An 18,499-nucleotide genomic window follows, 5' to 3' on the forward strand; every position below is an offset into this window, starting at 1 on the left:
CACAGAGCCCGTCTGCAGCAGTCTAAAATGGCTGCCGGGCGGCTTCTCTCTTCCATCCCTGAAATGTCGACAGCGGTATGCATCTGTGGCGTGTGTGAGTGTGAGTGTGAGTGTGTGTGAGTGCGAGAGTGCTGTGGAATCGGATGGGCGCACCGCGGCAGCGACCGAGAAAGAAAGTTTGTAGAAGCTTGTGATGATTGGGGGGTGGGGTTGGGGGGGGGGGTGCGTGTATGAGAGTGGGCTTTTTTCAGGTGTGGGTATCAAGCCAACTACTAAGAGGTGGGTTCAATGTGTTTTGGGTTGAATCGGACACACTAGGGTGTAGAGAGAGCCGAGAGAGGAAAAAGAGAGAGAGAGAGAGAGGGGAGAGGGGGAGGGAGAGGGGGAATTCATCAGAGGTAGACAAACCCTTGACAAAGCAAAGAATCCATGTTGTTCCATTGCACATAATTGCCATAATGGTCCGAATGGTATGATAATTACTGCACCAATCAGACGGTAAATGAAACAGTCAGTACCTCTCGATGTTACAACCTGGCAGTCCAGACGCGCGGCGACTCAGTCCTCCGAACCCTAATCACAGCCAAGATCCTCAAATCCTCAGTTTGGTCGTCCCCCCGCACCCCCCGCCTTCACAGACCCAGTTTGTTTGTTTAAACAAGTGGCAGGGCTGGAGAAGGGCCAAAAAAAGTTGTTTTTGGAGCACGGTTGTGTATCTCTCGTATCTTGCGCTGTGATCAGGGCCTTGCCAAACTCTCATGGCGTTCTTGGCCAAACATGTACCTGGCAGAGCGAGACCACATTGTTTATTTACGGGTTATGGCCGTTTATTTGAATACAATTGGATGGGTTGCCATTTGGAAGGTCTGGTGCACCTTTGGATGTAACCCTCACTCCATTCCTATCTGGGATGGTTTATTTCTTGCATGCAGATTCATACAGCAACGAACTGTTCTGCACAGGGCAGCCCGTTCACTGTCCCTGTCTAGTTAGAATGTATGGTTTCCTTGGAGCTGTACCTGTGTTGTGAAGAATTAATTGTATTCTAATAATTTAAATGTTATCATATCCCTAGCTTTCAGTTTGCTGTTACTCGTTGCAGACTTCAAAATAATAATTGTCTTCTTTGCTCAGAGTGCGACAAACGAACATTATTCTTGAGCCGGGCAATGTCGACCACTTCTGTGCGGCCAACATTATACTTGTGCTTTAACTTGGACTTGGATTTAAACCTGAACTTGACCTCCATCAATCCCTCCCAATCTAAGATTTAAACCTGAACTTGACCTCCATCAATCCCTCCCAATATAAGATTTAAACCTGAACTTGACCTCCATCAATCCCTGCCAATCTGACGGGTTCAAATGTAGGTCCAGTGGTCCTGGTTCCCACCTGTATGGAGCTCCCTAAGACCTCTGACCAGACGGAAGAGGCCATATGCCTGGATCTTTCCTCAGCTATTCCAGGTGGCTCTTCTCCGTAGGCCTGCTGTACTGTACGACCACTGATTGGTGCTTCTGCGTCTGTCGCTCTGGGCTCTTTAATTGCTGTGACCATCTGGTCTTTTGTCATGGTTGCCCGTTCGCTCACAATGGTTCTCCGCCATGGTGGACAACTCCTACTCCCGCTCCTCATGTCCTCTCCATCCCTGTCTCCCCGGGACAGGGCTGTCGTGACTAGACTGATGGATGGTTCTGAAAGTGGGGTGATGGGTGTGAGGTGCCGTGGAGGGTAGGTGGCGCCCGAAAATGATGGTCTTGGTGTAGTTGAGTATGGCCCTACTGCATGGACGAGTGGTTATGCACAAACCATTGGCCCTCCTCTGTGCTACGTAACGTCGAAATAAAACTGGATTTCCCCTTTGCGATGTGTTCATCACTTCTACCAAGGTAAAGGGTGGCTTCCAAGTTAGTCACGCTTTGCCAGACAACGAGATATCTAGTGCCATCTACTCTCTTTACGAGACTGGCTACAAAGCCTGCGTGCAATTTTCCGCAACAAGCCTACGCCCTGCCTTGGAAACCGGCGGCACTTGCTTGTGGGAATTTTTCTTCACTCCTTTTGCATTCAACCAACTCTGTCCTGTGAATCCTGTGGTTGTGACCGTTCGGGGTTAAACGGAGAGGGGATATTTATTTTTTTTGCTCAATGTATGGAGTTGTTCCCTCCCTACTTACTCATTGTTGAGCTGCAGCCTAGAACATTCCGTTTTTAGAGTGCTTTTAAATGGTGGGGGTGGGGAATAAATCAATGTTTTTTCTTCCATCTTTTTCTACTCTTTCCTCTCTCTCTCTCTCTCTCGCTCTCTCCTTCACCTCTGGAATGGAGCGAGGGAAGTCTCAGCGGCAGGAAGGGGAGTGTTGTTGCAAGGCGAGGCTATCTGAGTTCACGGTGGACCCGCCTCTTGTCCTCACTCCTCCGTGTTAAAAGGCGTAGATCACCCAACCCGCTGGTTGTCATTGTTCATAGCTCGTACACGGAGCTCGGCAGGAACACACATGGGGGGGGGGGCTGTGGTAAATAATTATGGAACTCCAGTCAAACACAGCCATCCGTTGCTGCGCTGCGGTTCAAGGCAGGGGGTCAGTAGAGGGAGGGGAGGGGAGGAGTCCCGATGCGACAGTAGGCGTTGTGCGGTGGAGGAGGAGTCCTGTGTGGCCCCAGTGTTTAACCGGGTGTGACGTTTAAGGCAAACTTCCATGGAAGTGACGTTAACCCCCGAACGTCACTTCCTGTGGTCAGTTGTCCGCGTGTGACGGGTGTTGCTGTTGATGCTGCCCCCCCCCCCCCCGATAAACCTGGAACTTGTCACTACCTCACTGAACTTTACACCGGCTTCTGTCACATAAGCCCTACTAGTGCTTATGTGACAGGAAGTCAGCTCTTTGGAGCTACTTGTCAGCCGTACACCAATGGTTTATTGTCTAAGATATGGTTTAGTTTTTATGCTAAAAGCCAGGCGCTTATGAGCCGCTGGCAGTTGGGGGTGACGAACGAACTTGGCGGCTGAGAAACACCAGACACCCCCTCTTATCCTTGTCCCGAAGGTGCTGTTAGGTAACGACATCAATCAGAGGAACGCGCTGAGGACATGTTTTGGTTAGTTGAGAGAAAAAAAGCACTGCAAACAATGTTGCTGTATCCAATTTAACAAGTTTTGGGCAGGTACAGTCAACTTGCTAAAAAAAATATCTGTTTTGTCCAAACAATACAGATTATCGTTAAGCGTAAGTTCACGATATGCAACTCTATTGATTTGATCCCCATCGCAATTTATTTCTGTGCACCCCACTTTTTAAAACACCACGCCATCAAGAGGTGTCTGCAGAAACGCAATGTCGACCTCAAGACACAAACCAGTGAAGTGGCAGAATTATTATTCTGTGTGCAGTCAAATTGATATTAAGTCTAGGTTGAAATGCTTTCCAGCAATAACTTGCTTGTTTTTGCCAACCTGTGACTTTCAGGCTTTTTTTGTACACGTCCCTGGTAGAAAAACGGAAGAGGGAATTGCGCTCCGTTAAGAATACTCGGTGGTTCCCATTCATGCCAGTAAAGCTCATTTGACCTAATGAATGAGTGCTTAACCTTGATGACCTTTGTGGTGTTTCATACTTCTGAATATGGTTCTGAGCGTGGTTCTATAATTCTAAGCATTGGTTCTCTATCTGTTACAGACTCTCAGCAGTCAGGAAGTCCCAGTAACAATGAGCCAGGCAAGAACCCTCCAGGTATGTACCTGAACTTGACTGTCTGTCTCCGACCTCTGTCCTGTCAATTATCACAGCTTAATAGTTGCCAGTGGCAGAGCATGACTGAAGGGTGGCCTTTTCTTTCACACTAAAAACATTGTCCTTTTGTTTATAACAGTATGTTCTTGGTAGAATAATTGCTGTGGTGTCTGTTTATAGTAGGGTTCTTTGTGTCTGGGCTACTGGATTTTCTCCTCTGTAATACGCTCTTGGATGTCTGAGGCCATAGTTCTAGTGCTTGCCAAGAAGGGTTGGATAGCTACGCTAAGCCTACTAGCTAGTCTGATATCTAGCCTAATAAAATAGCAGCCATTCCAAATAATCTCCGGCAGCCTGTAGCTGCCCTCCTGGACTGACCTGGACTATGTCATTGCGGGCCAGGAATGAGCTAACGTAATTAGCGACGTACCTCAGGAGCAGGTTCTGCCTGGCCCTGCATGTGCGTCCCTGTGCCAAGTCAAACACAACGTTCAGCCAACGTTGAGCTAACGGCTCAGACTCATGTAGGGCCTCCCTAGCCGCTTGTTCTACAGTGGCACGGTTCCCTTTCGTTCTGTGGGACGTCCGTCTGGCTTGTGTGGAGGCATTAGGAGGGAGAAAAGGGTATTAGGCTGCCAATGGGAATCCTGACGCGTGCCTCCCCCTACACTGTTGGCACAACCTCCATTTTAGAACATCAAAGGATGAAATGTGTTCTTGGGAGTCGGTGACGCGACTGTTGGGATGGATGACAGACTTGACGGCTGGGCCCGGGTTCGTTGGTGCCGTATTGCTGACTCTCTATGGTTGTTGGCGAAGCGAAAAGATAAACAGCACGAATGGATCCACGACCGGGCTAGGATGGGTCATGATGTTTTTTTTTTTCTTCTTTCCATTCCTTAAACCCGCCGTGTTTCGGTATTTTAGATTCAGGCTCGAGCTGTGTTGGGTCGTTTTGCTACGGGTGATTTGATAAAAAAAAAAAGAAGAAAAGATTCCAGAGTATTTCTGCTTGTCCCCTTTGTAGTAAGCAGGAAATAAAGCGATGATTTATTACTTCACCAACAGCATGAGTCACTATGAAAGAAGGTTACTGTATGTTCTGAGAGAACAAGCACACAGTATGGGCTAATGGTTAATTTTTTCCATCTGTGTTTTTTTGTTCTGCAGTTTACTTGGAAGACAGCTTCATCAAGTCGGGAGTCTTCAGTGTTTCGGAGCTGGTGCGTGTGTCCAGAAGTAAGTACAGAAAACAGTTTGTGGTAAATCCCCCTAAATACTCTCATCCTCATGAAGAGCCCGTTTTACAGTAAAAAGCTGAAGATCCAGTCGAGCAAGAGTACAGCACAAAGTGTGTGACCACAAAGTGTGTGTGTGTGTGTGTGTTTGTGTGTGCGTGTGTTTGTATAGACTTGCCTGCGCTTCTCAAAGACGATGACAGATGTTCTTTCAGGAATCTTTCTTCCTAGCTAGCTGAGGACAACTGTTCCCTCGGGCAGGATTCAGCTGTCTGAAGGCTGTTGTGTCCTGTAACATACCTGTTGAATATTCTGACATGCCTGGGTTGCACCCACTTGCGGCTTGGACGTTTTCAAATGTTGTCTGTTTTTAGATGAAGGTGTGGGTTATTAAACCAGTTTCAGGAGTCCCAAAATGGCCTCGTTATAACGAAAGGAACAAAGAAACCTGTACATGGATTGTTGTGCCTGCCATTGTTCAATGCAGAGGTCAGGGGTTACATTTGCTTCAAAGCAGGTTTAAAAGAAGGTGCTTAGAATGTGTGGCCTTTCACACGGTGCGCTCTGCCAACAGAGTGAGAGAGAGACAGGAAGAGATGGGGGAGGGTCCCTCTGGCAACGTATTAAAACACGACTGCCCTTGGGTGAGAGGGAAGCACCACAGCCCGTTTAGGGGGCAGCCAATGCCAGGGCTGCCACAGGTTGCCAGTTCTGAGGCCGGAGCTCATGCCAGCGGTGAACCTCAGACCACAACAGAGGCTGCGGTCTCGCGCCGAGTCCTAAACCACCCTGTCAGCCCACACGCACGCCCCCCCCCCCCCCCATCAGGGACTTCCCTCGCGGGCGGACGCTTCGAGAGGGGTGGGAGCATTGACACAGTGCCTGGTAAACACACAGCTGTCGTCCCGGGAAACAATATACTTCCCCCACAGCCTGACATCAACCACAGAGAGAAACTGGTTTCACACAGTCAGATGTGGTTGGTGATGCTGTGGTTCTGGAAGAGTATTGGAAATAACCTGTGAATCCACTGAGAAAGTCAACTTCCGTGCTCTATCAAACATGTCAACGTCTTATGGAATAACTGCAAAGGGGAATTAAGACTTTTCCAGCTGTGCATAGGACCAATCAGATGCCTGGTGGCTGTGGCTAAGTTCACGTGTTTGCGGTGTGCTGGTAAAAGACTTTGAACGTTGAAGATGTTGAACGATGCTCAGTCGTGGGAGGGGGATCACGTATGCTGAAATGGTTTTAATTAAGTTAGGGGCAAAGTTCAGGTTCTGAGCGAGGTCCTAACATTTCAGCCCAACGGTAAGCATGCCATGGACCAGGAAGTAACCATGTGACTGTCTGTCTCTCTCCCTCTTCTCTCCAGTGCCCATCACCCAGGGGGCGGGGGTGAACTTCTCCATGGCCGACATGCCTAGTCAGCCATACTACCACGACCTGAACTCCAGCGTGGGTCTCCACCGCTCCCTCTCTTCCCCACCTGGCAGGTCGGTGTCCCCCCCCCCCCCCCCCCCCATGCGCCTCTTGTGTCACGCGGGTACTTCTCACTGCACCGCGGCCTCTGAGTTGCATGCTGGGAGAGGCGATGCGGGGACTGATTTCCATTCGGACCCCGCTCTAATGCTGGATCCAACCGAAACACATTGAACCCTGTCACATCCCCCAAACACTGAAAACATTGTTTAGATTTTACACATTAGCCGAACTTTCACAACCACAGGTTTTTACATTTTTACATTTAGCTGCAATGAACTGAGTGGTTTAACCAGAAGTGATAGCTGCAGGGGGGGGTCAAACTAATCATTTTATGGAGTAGCTACAAACGGATTGCACATTATCCAAGAGCAGTGTATGACAGGCAACAATATACAGCTCCGGAAAAAATTAAGACACCACTGCACCTTTTTCTTTCCTCCAAAAAAGTTAAAAAGGAAGGTTTCAAAAGTTGTGCGCTGCCTTTACAGAAAACGCACAACCTCCACACTTGACACATGTAGCAGGTAATTTTGACTACGGTAGAATGAAATCGCTTCCGTGCAGATGTCACGGTCTTGGATTTCACCTGTGCCGTGTGGTGGCTCCGGCAAGCCGTCATGTGCATATATAGCATCGCTTCCATATTTGGCTGTTTGTTCTTGTTCAAGTTTATTTACACCCACACATCTGGACAATATATCAGCAGTAAAGATACGTGTTTATTGAACCTATAAATCCTGCTGTAACATCCAACAGGGGCAGCGATGAAGCCGTGCAGACACACACACAGGGATTAATGGGGCTGTACGTTGTGGTGACTCGTTCCTCTTCTCTTCCAGTAAACGGCCCAAGACCATCAACATAGAGGAGAGCATGGAGACCAGTCCCACGGGTCCTGACTTCTACTCTTCACCAAGCTCCCCGGCCAGTGGCAGCAGGACCTGGCACGAGAGGGAAGGTGTGTGTGTGTGTGTTCATGTTTCATTGGCTGTCAGGGGAGATTTGAAAAAAAATTGGTGTCCACAATACAAATGTCAAAACGTTTAATTGTGGATAGTGTTAGAATCGGGGGTTATTTCTATGTTGAGGTATTATGGGTCAGGTTTGGGATTAGGTTTAGGCATTAGGGCTGGGTTAAGTTAAGGAATGAAGGTAATGTTTTTGAGTTTAGCGGATTGGCAACATGGATTTAGTGTTTTCCGGGCCCCTCGAGGATAGAGGGGCCTGGCGTGTGCCAATCCACTGTGTGTGTGTGTGTGTGTGTGTGTCTGGACAGAGCACTTCAAGTAAATTGACAAATCTTGTTAGAACAACCTCATCCCTGATCTACAAGAAAAATGAAATACTAGGAAATACTCTGTATCCTAGGAGTCCAGCCCTTACACTATCATGGCCACTATAATGATCCACAGATTACAGTCATTAATCACTTCTCCTTTGTCCTGTAACTAGATGTATGCAGTCACTAATGTGGAGTAGTATAGGTAAAAAAAACAAACATTATTCATCTAAACAGGTTTTGGAAAACAATCTCTTCAAAATGACTAAAATGTCAATGTAGAAAAAACATATCATAATATTTTTTTTACTGCTTTTAACAATGAACCCCCCCCCCCCCTTTTTTCTACAATACAAATGCAACTTCATGTTGAAACAAACAAAACTGGCTGGGTGAGTAACGAAAAAATTTAGATCATGGCTGGACTTGTGAGAACATCATCTTTCAAATCAACTGATTTGAATTGCACTTGGGGGGCTTTCTCACAGTCCCCTGTTTTCTCACCAAGCTAATTCCAGAACGGTTGAAGCCGTGTGAGGGGGGCGGTTCGTCAACTGTAGCAGTGATATTGTGTGAGGCAGGGGTGTACAGGAAAGGTCAGATTGAGGGGCTATTAGAGAGGTCCTGGTGAAACTTTCATTGACAGGTTTAGCAGTGTTACTAAACTTGTCATGCTGTCAGGCTACAAATGTTGAACAGGTGTGTGTGTACATAGCCGTCCATTTGTTTATGGGTGTGTGTCTGTGTGTGTGCGTGTGTCTGTGTGTGAGAGGGAGTTAGAGAGATTGAGATACAAGGGTGGGTGCCGAAGCGGCTTCTGTTTGAAACTGACTCAGATGAGAAACTAACTAGGTCTCTGTGGATCTGTCTGACTCAACAGGTGGCTGGCCCAATTGGCGGGCCATCCCGCGCTCAGGGAGGGAAAGGGAGGGATGGAAAAAATAGTGAGCGAGAGTGAGAGAGGATTGTGTGTGGGTGTGCATGCGTGCGTGTGCACGTGTGCGTGTGAGAGAGATCCCCTAGGGAGGGGATGTGTTTTTGTGTCATTACCTGGTCTCGTGGTGCAGGGCAGAGTCCATAGCGACGGTATTTTAACTAACCGCCTCATGTTTCCGGATTATTAACAGCTTTGAAGTTTGCTAGAGGAGCTCAAATGAGGTAGAGCAGATGTTTTCCTAGCCTTTACACTTCTTCAACAATTGCTAATATTTAAATGAGCTCCCAGTGCATTTCAGTTTGAATATACGCAACATCAAAGCCAGACGTCTGACCACAGAACCCGGTTCCAATGACGTTGTGCCAACTTCAGGCACCGTTGTTTGTCTTGACATCAGCGCAGCCCGATTGGTTATTGGCACTGAGGTGGTGTCTAATTGTAGATGTGGAGACTTGGTGACCCGAAGAATCAAGCAACTGGGGGTGGAAAAGAACCCTCAGGTCCCAGAAATTTGGATTCTTCTGCCGTGTACCTTTTTTCTTTGTGTAGCCGTTGCGTCGTTTTTGGAGATTAACAACCTTCTGCCTAATTGTATTTGTTTTCTCGGACATTCCCAATGTCCGTATATTTCTTAAGGAATTTGTCTCCTCATTTTACCCCAATGAAACAGGAAGTGGTGGACGACCGCTTAAGAGTTCCTAAAGACATACAGCAGATCATGAGGGATTTGGTTTACAATCATTTATTGTAGTATCATTCGTAACACGTTCTACTTCATTAAAGGTTAAATTAGTTATCATTTTTGTGTAGTTATAATTGCAGTAACTAGAACTACTAAAACCTATATAAAATCCCCAAAATGCTTTAAAACAAATGAGCAAGCCCTGCCATTTACTTCTATAAATGCATTTTGTAGTTTAAATAAGCCTTCCTTTGGATTTCATACTGTTCTTCTCTTTTCTCTCCTGCTGTGTTGTGTTCATACCTTCCTAGCCAGGTCGTGGTGAACATATGCCTAGGGAGGAGAGGAGAGGGCAGAAAACTCATGAGAGAACCATTACGCTGTAAAGAGGGAATAAAAGAGAAGTGGATTGATATAAAACCCATGTGAGCCCATCCAAAGTGCCAAATGGTTATTCCTTTCACACGGCTAGTCTGACAAAACCCAGCATGAGGACTAGGTGTCATTTGGTCATTCTTTTTTGTCCTTGAAAGTGAGCTCTCTAAAAATGGCTTTCCCAGTTTTCCTATGTTGTGAATGCATAGATATTTTTGGTGCTGCACTTTAATCCTCACTCAGCGACTGTTTGATAACAAGCAGCTGCTGGTAGTGAAGAAGGTATCAGTTCTTCATATCTATGCCCTTTACGAAGTGTGCAGTCTGTATTCGATCCCGGCTTCTCATTCTAACCCCGGCGATATATTTCACGGCTAGATATTCCCTTTGATAAGATTCAACGTCCCTTCGTCTGTCTCCCCAGCTCGGGTCGCCCCTCGGCTTCATTTTGGAGGTAGATGAGGAGTTCATGAAGTGTAAATAATTTAGACTTTCAAGACACGCGAATCCTAAAGGCGGGACAGTACTGGAATTGCCTGTCATGAGGAAACAGCGACCGTCACTGAACATTCGGTTTTGGAGTCCAGTTCCGTGCGCACTCCTGTTTTCACACCGACGCGTGTAGGATGTAGGGAAACGGGTATTCAATGCCACAGTGTCTATATGCACACCCTCCCATGACCAGGTGTGCACGTGTCTCTTCTCCTTTAGACATGTCGTCTCCCACCATGAAGAAGCCGGAGAAACCGCTATTCAGCCCCACCTCGCCGCAGGACTCCTCCCCCCGACTGAGCACGTTCTCCCAGCACCACCATCCTGGGCTCACAGGGGTCGGCCACAGTGGTGAGTTGGCTCGGCGCCTGTCCCAAAACTAAGCCTAGACATGCCCCCCCCCCGACTGTGACCTACAGGAACCTCTCTGTCAGGGGTAGACGAATGAATTCCACGATGAGAGTCAGCCTTTCCACGACAGTCCTTTGGTGTAATGCGTGTGAAATTAAACCATCTGTATTGTCCCCGACAATGGCATCAGTGGGGCGATTATGGGAAGCTTTTTCTGTCCGTTCGAACGTGTGTCATGCATGATGTCAGTTTTCATTGCCATAGAGACGTGACATTGTACTTTGCAGGGTGACGCTGCTCACCGCTTTTGACATTTAGTCGTGAGATTTGTTACATACATTAGTTCCTGTGTTTGAAACAAGGACGGCTGCCATTTCCTATTTTGTGCAAAACACTTAAAATGCTGGTACCTAATGACTAATCTGCACAAAAATGTTATTCCCTCAATGCAATACCTTATGTAGAGTACATTTAAATTATATAAAAATTAGTGCCTGAAACAAAAGGCTGTTATTGCTCAATAACCATTCACGTGGGCATGATCCTGCACATCCATGCATATGGATGAATTTGGATGAATGGACAGAATTTAATGCGCAGGTTCCAAACACTACCTAGACTAAACACATAAAAGTACACACATACTGTATTGACCACAGAAACCGTCGTTTATATCTCATGATCTGTTTCACTGTGATGAAATTTGGCACACATGGTCAGGGAATATTAGTCTTGCCGACCACCACAGTATCTCAGATGCCACTGGCACGATTTTGACTGTGATTTGGTGAACGATGCGTCTTGTTATAGAGAAAGTTCAATAAAATAATTTTGGGGGACAACCTTGTTTAATAATTTTCTCTCTCCCCCTGTTTCTCTCTCGGTTCTTCTACCCTTCTTTTCCAATGGCCTCAGTAATATCCACCAGGAGCCCTCCTCCCCACTCCCCCCTGCAGTTCTCTGCCTCGGCCATCCTCCCCCCCGCCCCGTCATCCTACTTCTCCCACCCCACCATCCGCTACCCTCCCCATCTCAACCCTCCGGACTCGCTGAAGAGCTATGTGCCCAGTTACGACCCGTCCAGCCCGCAGAGCAGCCAGGTGAGTGTGAAGCACAAGACGGGGGGACGGGGGGGTTGGAATCCACTGTACACAGTCCACACTCCCAGTAGGCCTAGTGTTTGTCCACAGTGATTGGATGTTTAGTAGAGAATGTATTCATGGGGGGGGGGGGCTGATATACAGTAGAAATACTGGAAAAGAACCGTGGCTATACAGCGCAACTCTGTTCAATAGAAATCTTTCATGTCCAATTTTGAATTTTATTGTTCTATGGACAAACACGCAGTTAATTTGGTTCGATTTTCTGTAAGGTTTCTGTCCAAACAATGTGCCTTGACATGTACAGCAATCTGAAGTTGATTTAATTACAGCTTCCCTCATATTACTTTCACTCTATCCAATTATTGCAATGATCCCAATATTTTGACCTCGTCTGTAAAACTGTAGAATGCAATGGATGCTTTTGACAGTTGAGAATATTTGGATATTGTTCATGGTGTTGACGGATAGTCAGGTTTTAAACGTTTTATACCATTCCATCTGAATTTTGAATACAGCACACATTTGTGACAAGTGCAGTACCATCTTGACAGCTATTCATCAGTAAGTCTTCAATTGAATTTATTGACAGAATAGTTCAATCATGCATTTGAAAGTGCAGTGGATTAAAAAAATAAGAAATCCCTTTTTGCTAATCCTGACTGTTCACCTAACTCAACCGGCCTATTTCATACATTTCAGATGCTCAAAGTGTTTTCGGCAAAACGGTAAATACACGCTGTAAACACGAGTGAACACTCCAGGAAATCCAGGATGTATTTTCATAGACATACAGAGGCTCGGATGTCACAGAGTTTATGTACAAACCTATGCTAAGCCTAACTTTACACTTTACACATTGGGCACATTGTAAAGCCATGTGTCATTGGGGGAGGTGGTGGTGGTGGTGGTGGTGGTGGTGGTGGGGGGGGATTGGCTCAGCCACGGAGAGATGAGAGAGCCGTGAGATATTTATGTGAGTTTTATATCCCCACTGTTCTCACTGTAAACAATGGGCTCATAGACGGGCTGGATCTCTACGGCTCGGCACTGTTACTCCAGACAAAACCACAGGGAATGATAAAGGTCGTAAATATTTGCCGTTGCCGGGGCCCTCTGTCTCTTTTGGCGGAATGAACTGGCCCCTCTCCATCAGGGTGCTGGAGGGGAGGGAGTGTGCCTGTGTGTGGGTCCGGGAGGGGGGTCTCAGCAAATAACAGTGCTCATAATCCCATGGACCGCAGCCAGAATGTTTTTCTGCTTGCTTTAACGCAGGTTATATTACACTCTAATTAAACATTCTATTCACTTTTTGGAGGAACCATGTGGACACAATTCTTTTTCATAAAGGCCTACTTGAGGTTTGAACTTCGGGGCGCCACAGAGCCCAGAACACCACCGACCATCTCCCGTCGTCTGAAGAGTAGCTCCCTCTGGCTTTTTTTCTTCCCCTCGTTCCCTCCCTCCGTCTCCCTCGGTCTCTAACCACGCAAAGGTCGACGTTGGCCTCACACAGGACAGCATAGAATTTACCATGCAAACAATACAAAACAAAACACACACCCTTTGTGTCGTAACTTCTCTTTAAACATATCTGTTACTGGGCGGGTTTTATGTAGCCAGTGTTGACTTGGCGGATATTCCCGCTGTTGTCGATAATCCCTGGCAGATTATTGTATTTATCATTAAACAGTAGAGGGGTTGTGCCACTAACCGCGGCCCTCTGTTTTCTCGTTTTCCCCCTGACCCTTGACCTCTCAAGCCCAACAGCAGTGGCCAGGCCGGGAAGGTTCCGGGCCACTTCACTCCGGTTCTGGCCCCGTCTCCACACCACGGTGCCGTGCGGCCCGTCTCTCTCTCCATGCCTGACACCAAGCCCATCACGTCGGAAAGTAAGTACAACCCCCTGGCGTTCCTGGTCAACGCTGGAAACATTAACCATTTCACACCCTCTGTACTGATAAATCATCTACCCCCCCGTTGTTTCCATGCATGTCCCTGTCCTCATGTCCCTGGGTGTGTTTGTGTGTTTTCCCCTCCAGGTTACTCAGCCCCAGGCACCCCTACCACTAACCGTTTTGTAGGACTGAGCCCTAGAGACCCGGCGTTCCTTCACCAGCAACAGGTGAGCACCCTCCTGCTTTCACACTCACTCCTCCCATTCTCCTTCTCCCCCTCCTTCCCTCCCCCCACCCCTCTCCTTCCCCCCTCCAGCCTTCTGTCCCTCTCCTCCCCCCTCCTCTCCTCTTTCTGTTGGTCCCTCTCCACCTCCCTCCAAAAAGACATCTGAGGCCATAGAGACAGAGAGTTAATTATGTACCTGAAAGGGAAACCTCCTTGTCCCATTTCTCCTGGCACGGAGATTTGCGCAGATTCCTAGAAGTACCACCATTACAGACAAGAACCGTTCCCCACAGCTTGCGAGACACTCGTACGATACACGATATTAAATAATCCGTAATTCTATAGTGTGCACTTATGGAAGAAGCATGGGTAGATTTTATAGGGTTCCGTATGCCGTGAAGTGGCTTTGACTAAACAGAAGTCGTTATGGGGCAGAAAGTAGATGTCGCGCTACAGTAACAGATGTGATGTGACCCGTTCCCTCAAGCTGTGTTAGGAAGTAAAGCCGTATTCCTGTGAGCCATCGCAGACATGAACAGAGACCAGCGCTCCTGTGATTATCTGGCTTTATCTCTTTGTAAGGGGCCATAGGAGAACAAGAAAACGGTTTGGAAAGCAAGTGCCCCGGAGCATGTCAGAGACGGCGGACAAAGCTGGCTGTCTCGGGACTGGCGTTCGGTCTGACAGTGAGTGGTCTCTGCTCTTTAAGTCGGAGACACGTCAATAGACGTCGCGTTATTTGGTGTTGGTGGCGCCGAGACCTGTGGGTGTCGCAATACATAGTTAGTATCATGGCAATAGAACAAAACACCAAGCAAGATTTCACTCATTTAGGGGGGAAAGAAAATGTCTTTGGGAAAACATCCCATTGTTGTTCCAAGCTACAATGATTTATATTCTACGCCACGGGAACACGATATTTAAAAAACAGTAGGTTTCTGGCGTGCCAAATAGTTTGGTCTACATTGCGTTTGAATTTCCCGCCGTTGCGACTCTGGTATTTGTCGCAGCTCAAGTTGTCGGCGTCGAGCGGTCGCCGTTGGCGGTCGGCGTGGGGGGGGGACGTGGCCACGTGGCGGCTGAAGTGGGAGCGGGGTTTGGCGCTTCGCGGTCGGTGACGGTGGGAAACGAGCCCCGTCTCATGAAACACACACACACGGCCCACATTCAAACACACCACACACACACACACAGGTTGGTCTGAGGCCAAGGCTTTCCGACCACACTTAATTGAATGCATCTGCACGCGGCTACATCATAATAATCAGTGGTTTCTCTTCTCCACCGTTCCTGTTGAGCGTAATGACAAAGCCTGGCCTGTGTTTCTCCGCAGCTTGGCGAAGTAAGAGCAGGAAGAAAATGTGCTGTTTGTTGACAATGCTGTGCTTCTCTATAGTCGGGGAGAAGTCTTTTGTGCGTGCGTGCGCGCGCGTGCGTGCGTGCGTGTGCGTCCGTGCGTGTGCCTGGGTGGGTCTCTGTCAGTTAAGGCACTAAGCAGCAGCTGTACTCAATTGCTGTCTCATTGGTCTGTAAACTGAACAAGAACCCTTTATAGATGGGGTATTTATTAAACAAAGGTGGGTCAAATTAGAAATATTCCTAGTTTTTATAGTACTATTTACCCCTAACACCGCAACCTTATTACTAAATGAATAGAAATACAACGCAATAGGCATTCATCATGCTAATATTATGATATGCTTTGTGTGTTTTGCGGTCCGTTTCAGTTTGGTTTAAACGTAGAAACAAGGACTTTCAACTTGTGTTTACCAACACTAGGCCACTAGAACCTATGGAGGGAACCAAGTCACATATACTCCTCCTTTGTCCTTATTGTCAACCCTGCTCTGGTTATGTTTTAGGTGGAATTATGGGATGTATTGACACTTTTCCTGTGTGTTTGAGAGAGACCTTTATTCTAACTCTGTTTGGGCGGAAACACCAGACACTAGGTGGGTTTCATGGACATTGGGGTGTCATGTTCAGAAACAGATGCCAGAGATATTCCATTATGCAGCTGTAGAGATGTCAGCCACCCAATGTCCCAATTACACACACAAACACACACACACACACACGCACACACACAAACAAACATGCACGCACCCCACACCTCAAAGCACCAACTTCCCACACCCTCCTCCTTCCAAACAACAACTCCTTGGCAGAAAATCTGTGAACTCCCATTCATGTCTTCTCCTTGGTTAACCCCTCGAGGGGCAGTTCCTCCCCCATGCGATTCTGTGGGAACGTTCGGTGATCAGATGTCACTTGGTATTATCTAAGGAAGCCCGCTAATCCCCATTCTACTTGCATCTGTTTCGCTAACGTTCCCCCAATGTTCCCCCGACGTTCCCTGGGCCACATCCTCCCCGTCCCTCCTACCCCTGCCGCTGTGATCTGGCAGTGCCGGTGGACAGATGGCGAGCCCTCTAGAGGAGAGCTGGCATGCCTGGCACTCATTGGAGAAAGGGGGGGGGGTGAAGGTGGTGGTGGCACAGTGTCTGGCTCAGCCAGAAGGTTCTCTACACTCAAAGCTTTGTCAGAACACAGCCAGGCTGGCCTGGGTGGTGAATAAGACACCACCATACAGTCTACTGATGGAGGGATAAGACTAGACACCCAACCATACAGTCAAATGATGGAGGAATAAGACTAGACACCCAACCATACAGTCTACTGATGGAGGGAATAAGACTAGACACCCAACCATACAGTCTACTGATGGAGGGAATAAGACTAGACACCCAACCATACAGTCTACTGATGGAGGAATAAGACTAGACACTCAACCATACAGTCTACTGATGGAGGAATAAGACTAGACACTCAACCATACAGTCAAATGATGGAGGAATAAGACTAGACACCCAACCATACAGTCTACTGATGGAGGGAATAAGACTAGACACCCAACCATACAGTCTACTGATGGAGGAATAAGACTAGACACCCAACCATACAGTCTACTGATGGAGGGAATAAGACTAGACACCCAACCATACAGTCTACTGATGGAGGAATAAGACTAGACACCCAACCATACAGTCTACTGATGGAGGAATAAGACTAGACACCACCATACAGTCTACTGATGGAGGAATTAGACTAGACACCCAACCATACAGTCAAATGATGGAGGAATAAGACTAGACACCCAACCATACAGTCTACTGATGAAGGGAATAAGACTAGACACCCAACCATACAGTCTACTGATGTAGGAATAATACTAGACACCCAACCATACAGTCTACTGATGGAGGAATAAGACTAGACACCCAACCATACAGTCTACTGATGGAGGAATAAGACTAGACACCCAACCATACAGTCTACTGATGGAGGGATAAGACTAGACACCCAACCATACAGTCTACTGATGGAGGAATAAGACTAGACACCCAACCAAACAGTCTACTGATGGAGGAATAAGACTAGACACCACCATACAGTCTACTGATGGAGGGAATAAGACTAGACACCCAACCATACAGTTTACAGATGGAGGAATAAGACTAGACACCCAACCATACAGTCAAATGATGGAGGAATTAGACTAGACACCACCATACAGTCTACTGATGGAGGGAATAAGACTAGACACCCAACCATACAGTCTATTGATGGAGGAATAAGACTAGACACCCAACCATACAGTCAAATGATGGAGGAATAAGACTACACACCACCATACAGTCTACTGATGGAGGAATAAGACTAGACACCCAACCATACAGTCTACTGATGGAGGAATAAGACTAGACATCCAACCATACAGTCTACTGATGGAGGGATAAGACTAGACACCCAACCATACAGTCAAATGATGGAGGAATAAGACTAGACACCCAATCATACAGTCTACTGATGGAGGAATAAGACTAGACACCCAACCATACAGTCTATTGATGGAGGAATAAGACTAGACACCCAATCATACAGTCTACTGATGGAGGAATAAGACTAGACACCCAACCATACAGTCTACTGTTGGGGGAATTAGACTAGACACCACCATACAGTCTACTGATGGAGGGAATAAGACTAGACACCCAACCATACAGTCTACTGATGGAGGAATAAGACTAGACACCATACAGTCTACTGATGGAGGAATAAGACTAGATACCACCATACAATCTACTGATGGAGGAATAAGACTAGACACCACCATACAGTCTACTGATGGAGGAATAAGACTAGACACCACCATACAGTCTACTGATGAGGGAATAAGACTAGACACCCAACCATACAGTCTACTGATGGAGGAATAAGACTAGACACCACCATACAGTCTACTGATGGAGGAATAAGACTAGACACCCAACCATACAGTCTACTGATGGAGGAATAAGACTAGATACCACCATACAATCTACTGATGGAGGAATAAGACTAGACACCACCATACAGTCTACTGATGGAGGAATAAGACTAGACACCACCATACAGTCTACTGATGAGGGAATAAGACTAGACACCACCATACAGTCTACTGATGGAGGAATAAGACTAGACACTCAACCATACAGTCTACTGATGGAGGAATAAGACTAGACACTCAACCATACAGTCTACTGATGGAGGAATAAGACTAGACACCACCATACAGTCTACTGATGGAGGAATAAGACTAGACACCCAACCATACAGTCTACTGATGGAGGAATAAGACTAGACACCCAACCATACAGTCTAC

The 18,499-nt window shown here is 47.1% G+C and overlaps 1 protein-coding gene across 4 annotated transcripts in view; it reads left to right on the top strand.

The window, feature by feature from the left end:
- The window catches only part of LOC105020699 (nuclear factor 1 B-type), a 71,170-nt gene that overhangs the window by 41,795 nt on the left and 10,876 nt on the right, over window positions 1-18,499 (top strand). For 3 of the 4 annotated variants that reach the window (XM_013140422.4, XM_013140421.4, XM_013140424.4), the window contains exons 3-10: window positions 3,678-3,731; window positions 4,902-4,970; window positions 6,345-6,465; window positions 7,294-7,412; window positions 10,439-10,570; window positions 11,486-11,670; window positions 13,433-13,562; window positions 13,713-13,795. In XM_013140422.4, the coding sequence (XP_012995876.1) occupies window positions 3,678-3,731; window positions 4,902-4,970; window positions 6,345-6,465; window positions 7,294-7,412; window positions 10,439-10,570; window positions 11,486-11,670; window positions 13,433-13,562; window positions 13,713-13,795 (893 nt within the window). The remainder of the gene's footprint in view (window positions 1-3,677; window positions 3,732-4,901; window positions 4,971-6,344; window positions 6,466-7,293; window positions 7,413-10,438; window positions 10,571-11,485; window positions 11,671-13,432; window positions 13,563-13,712; window positions 13,796-18,499) is intronic. The other variant, XM_013140423.4, reaches the window with a different exon arrangement.

Source organism: Esox lucius, chromosome 24 (assembly GCF_011004845.1).
Source record: "Esox lucius isolate fEsoLuc1 chromosome 24, fEsoLuc1.pri, whole genome shotgun sequence".
NCBI classification, from domain to species: Eukaryota; Metazoa; Chordata; class Actinopteri; order Esociformes; family Esocidae; genus Esox; species Esox lucius.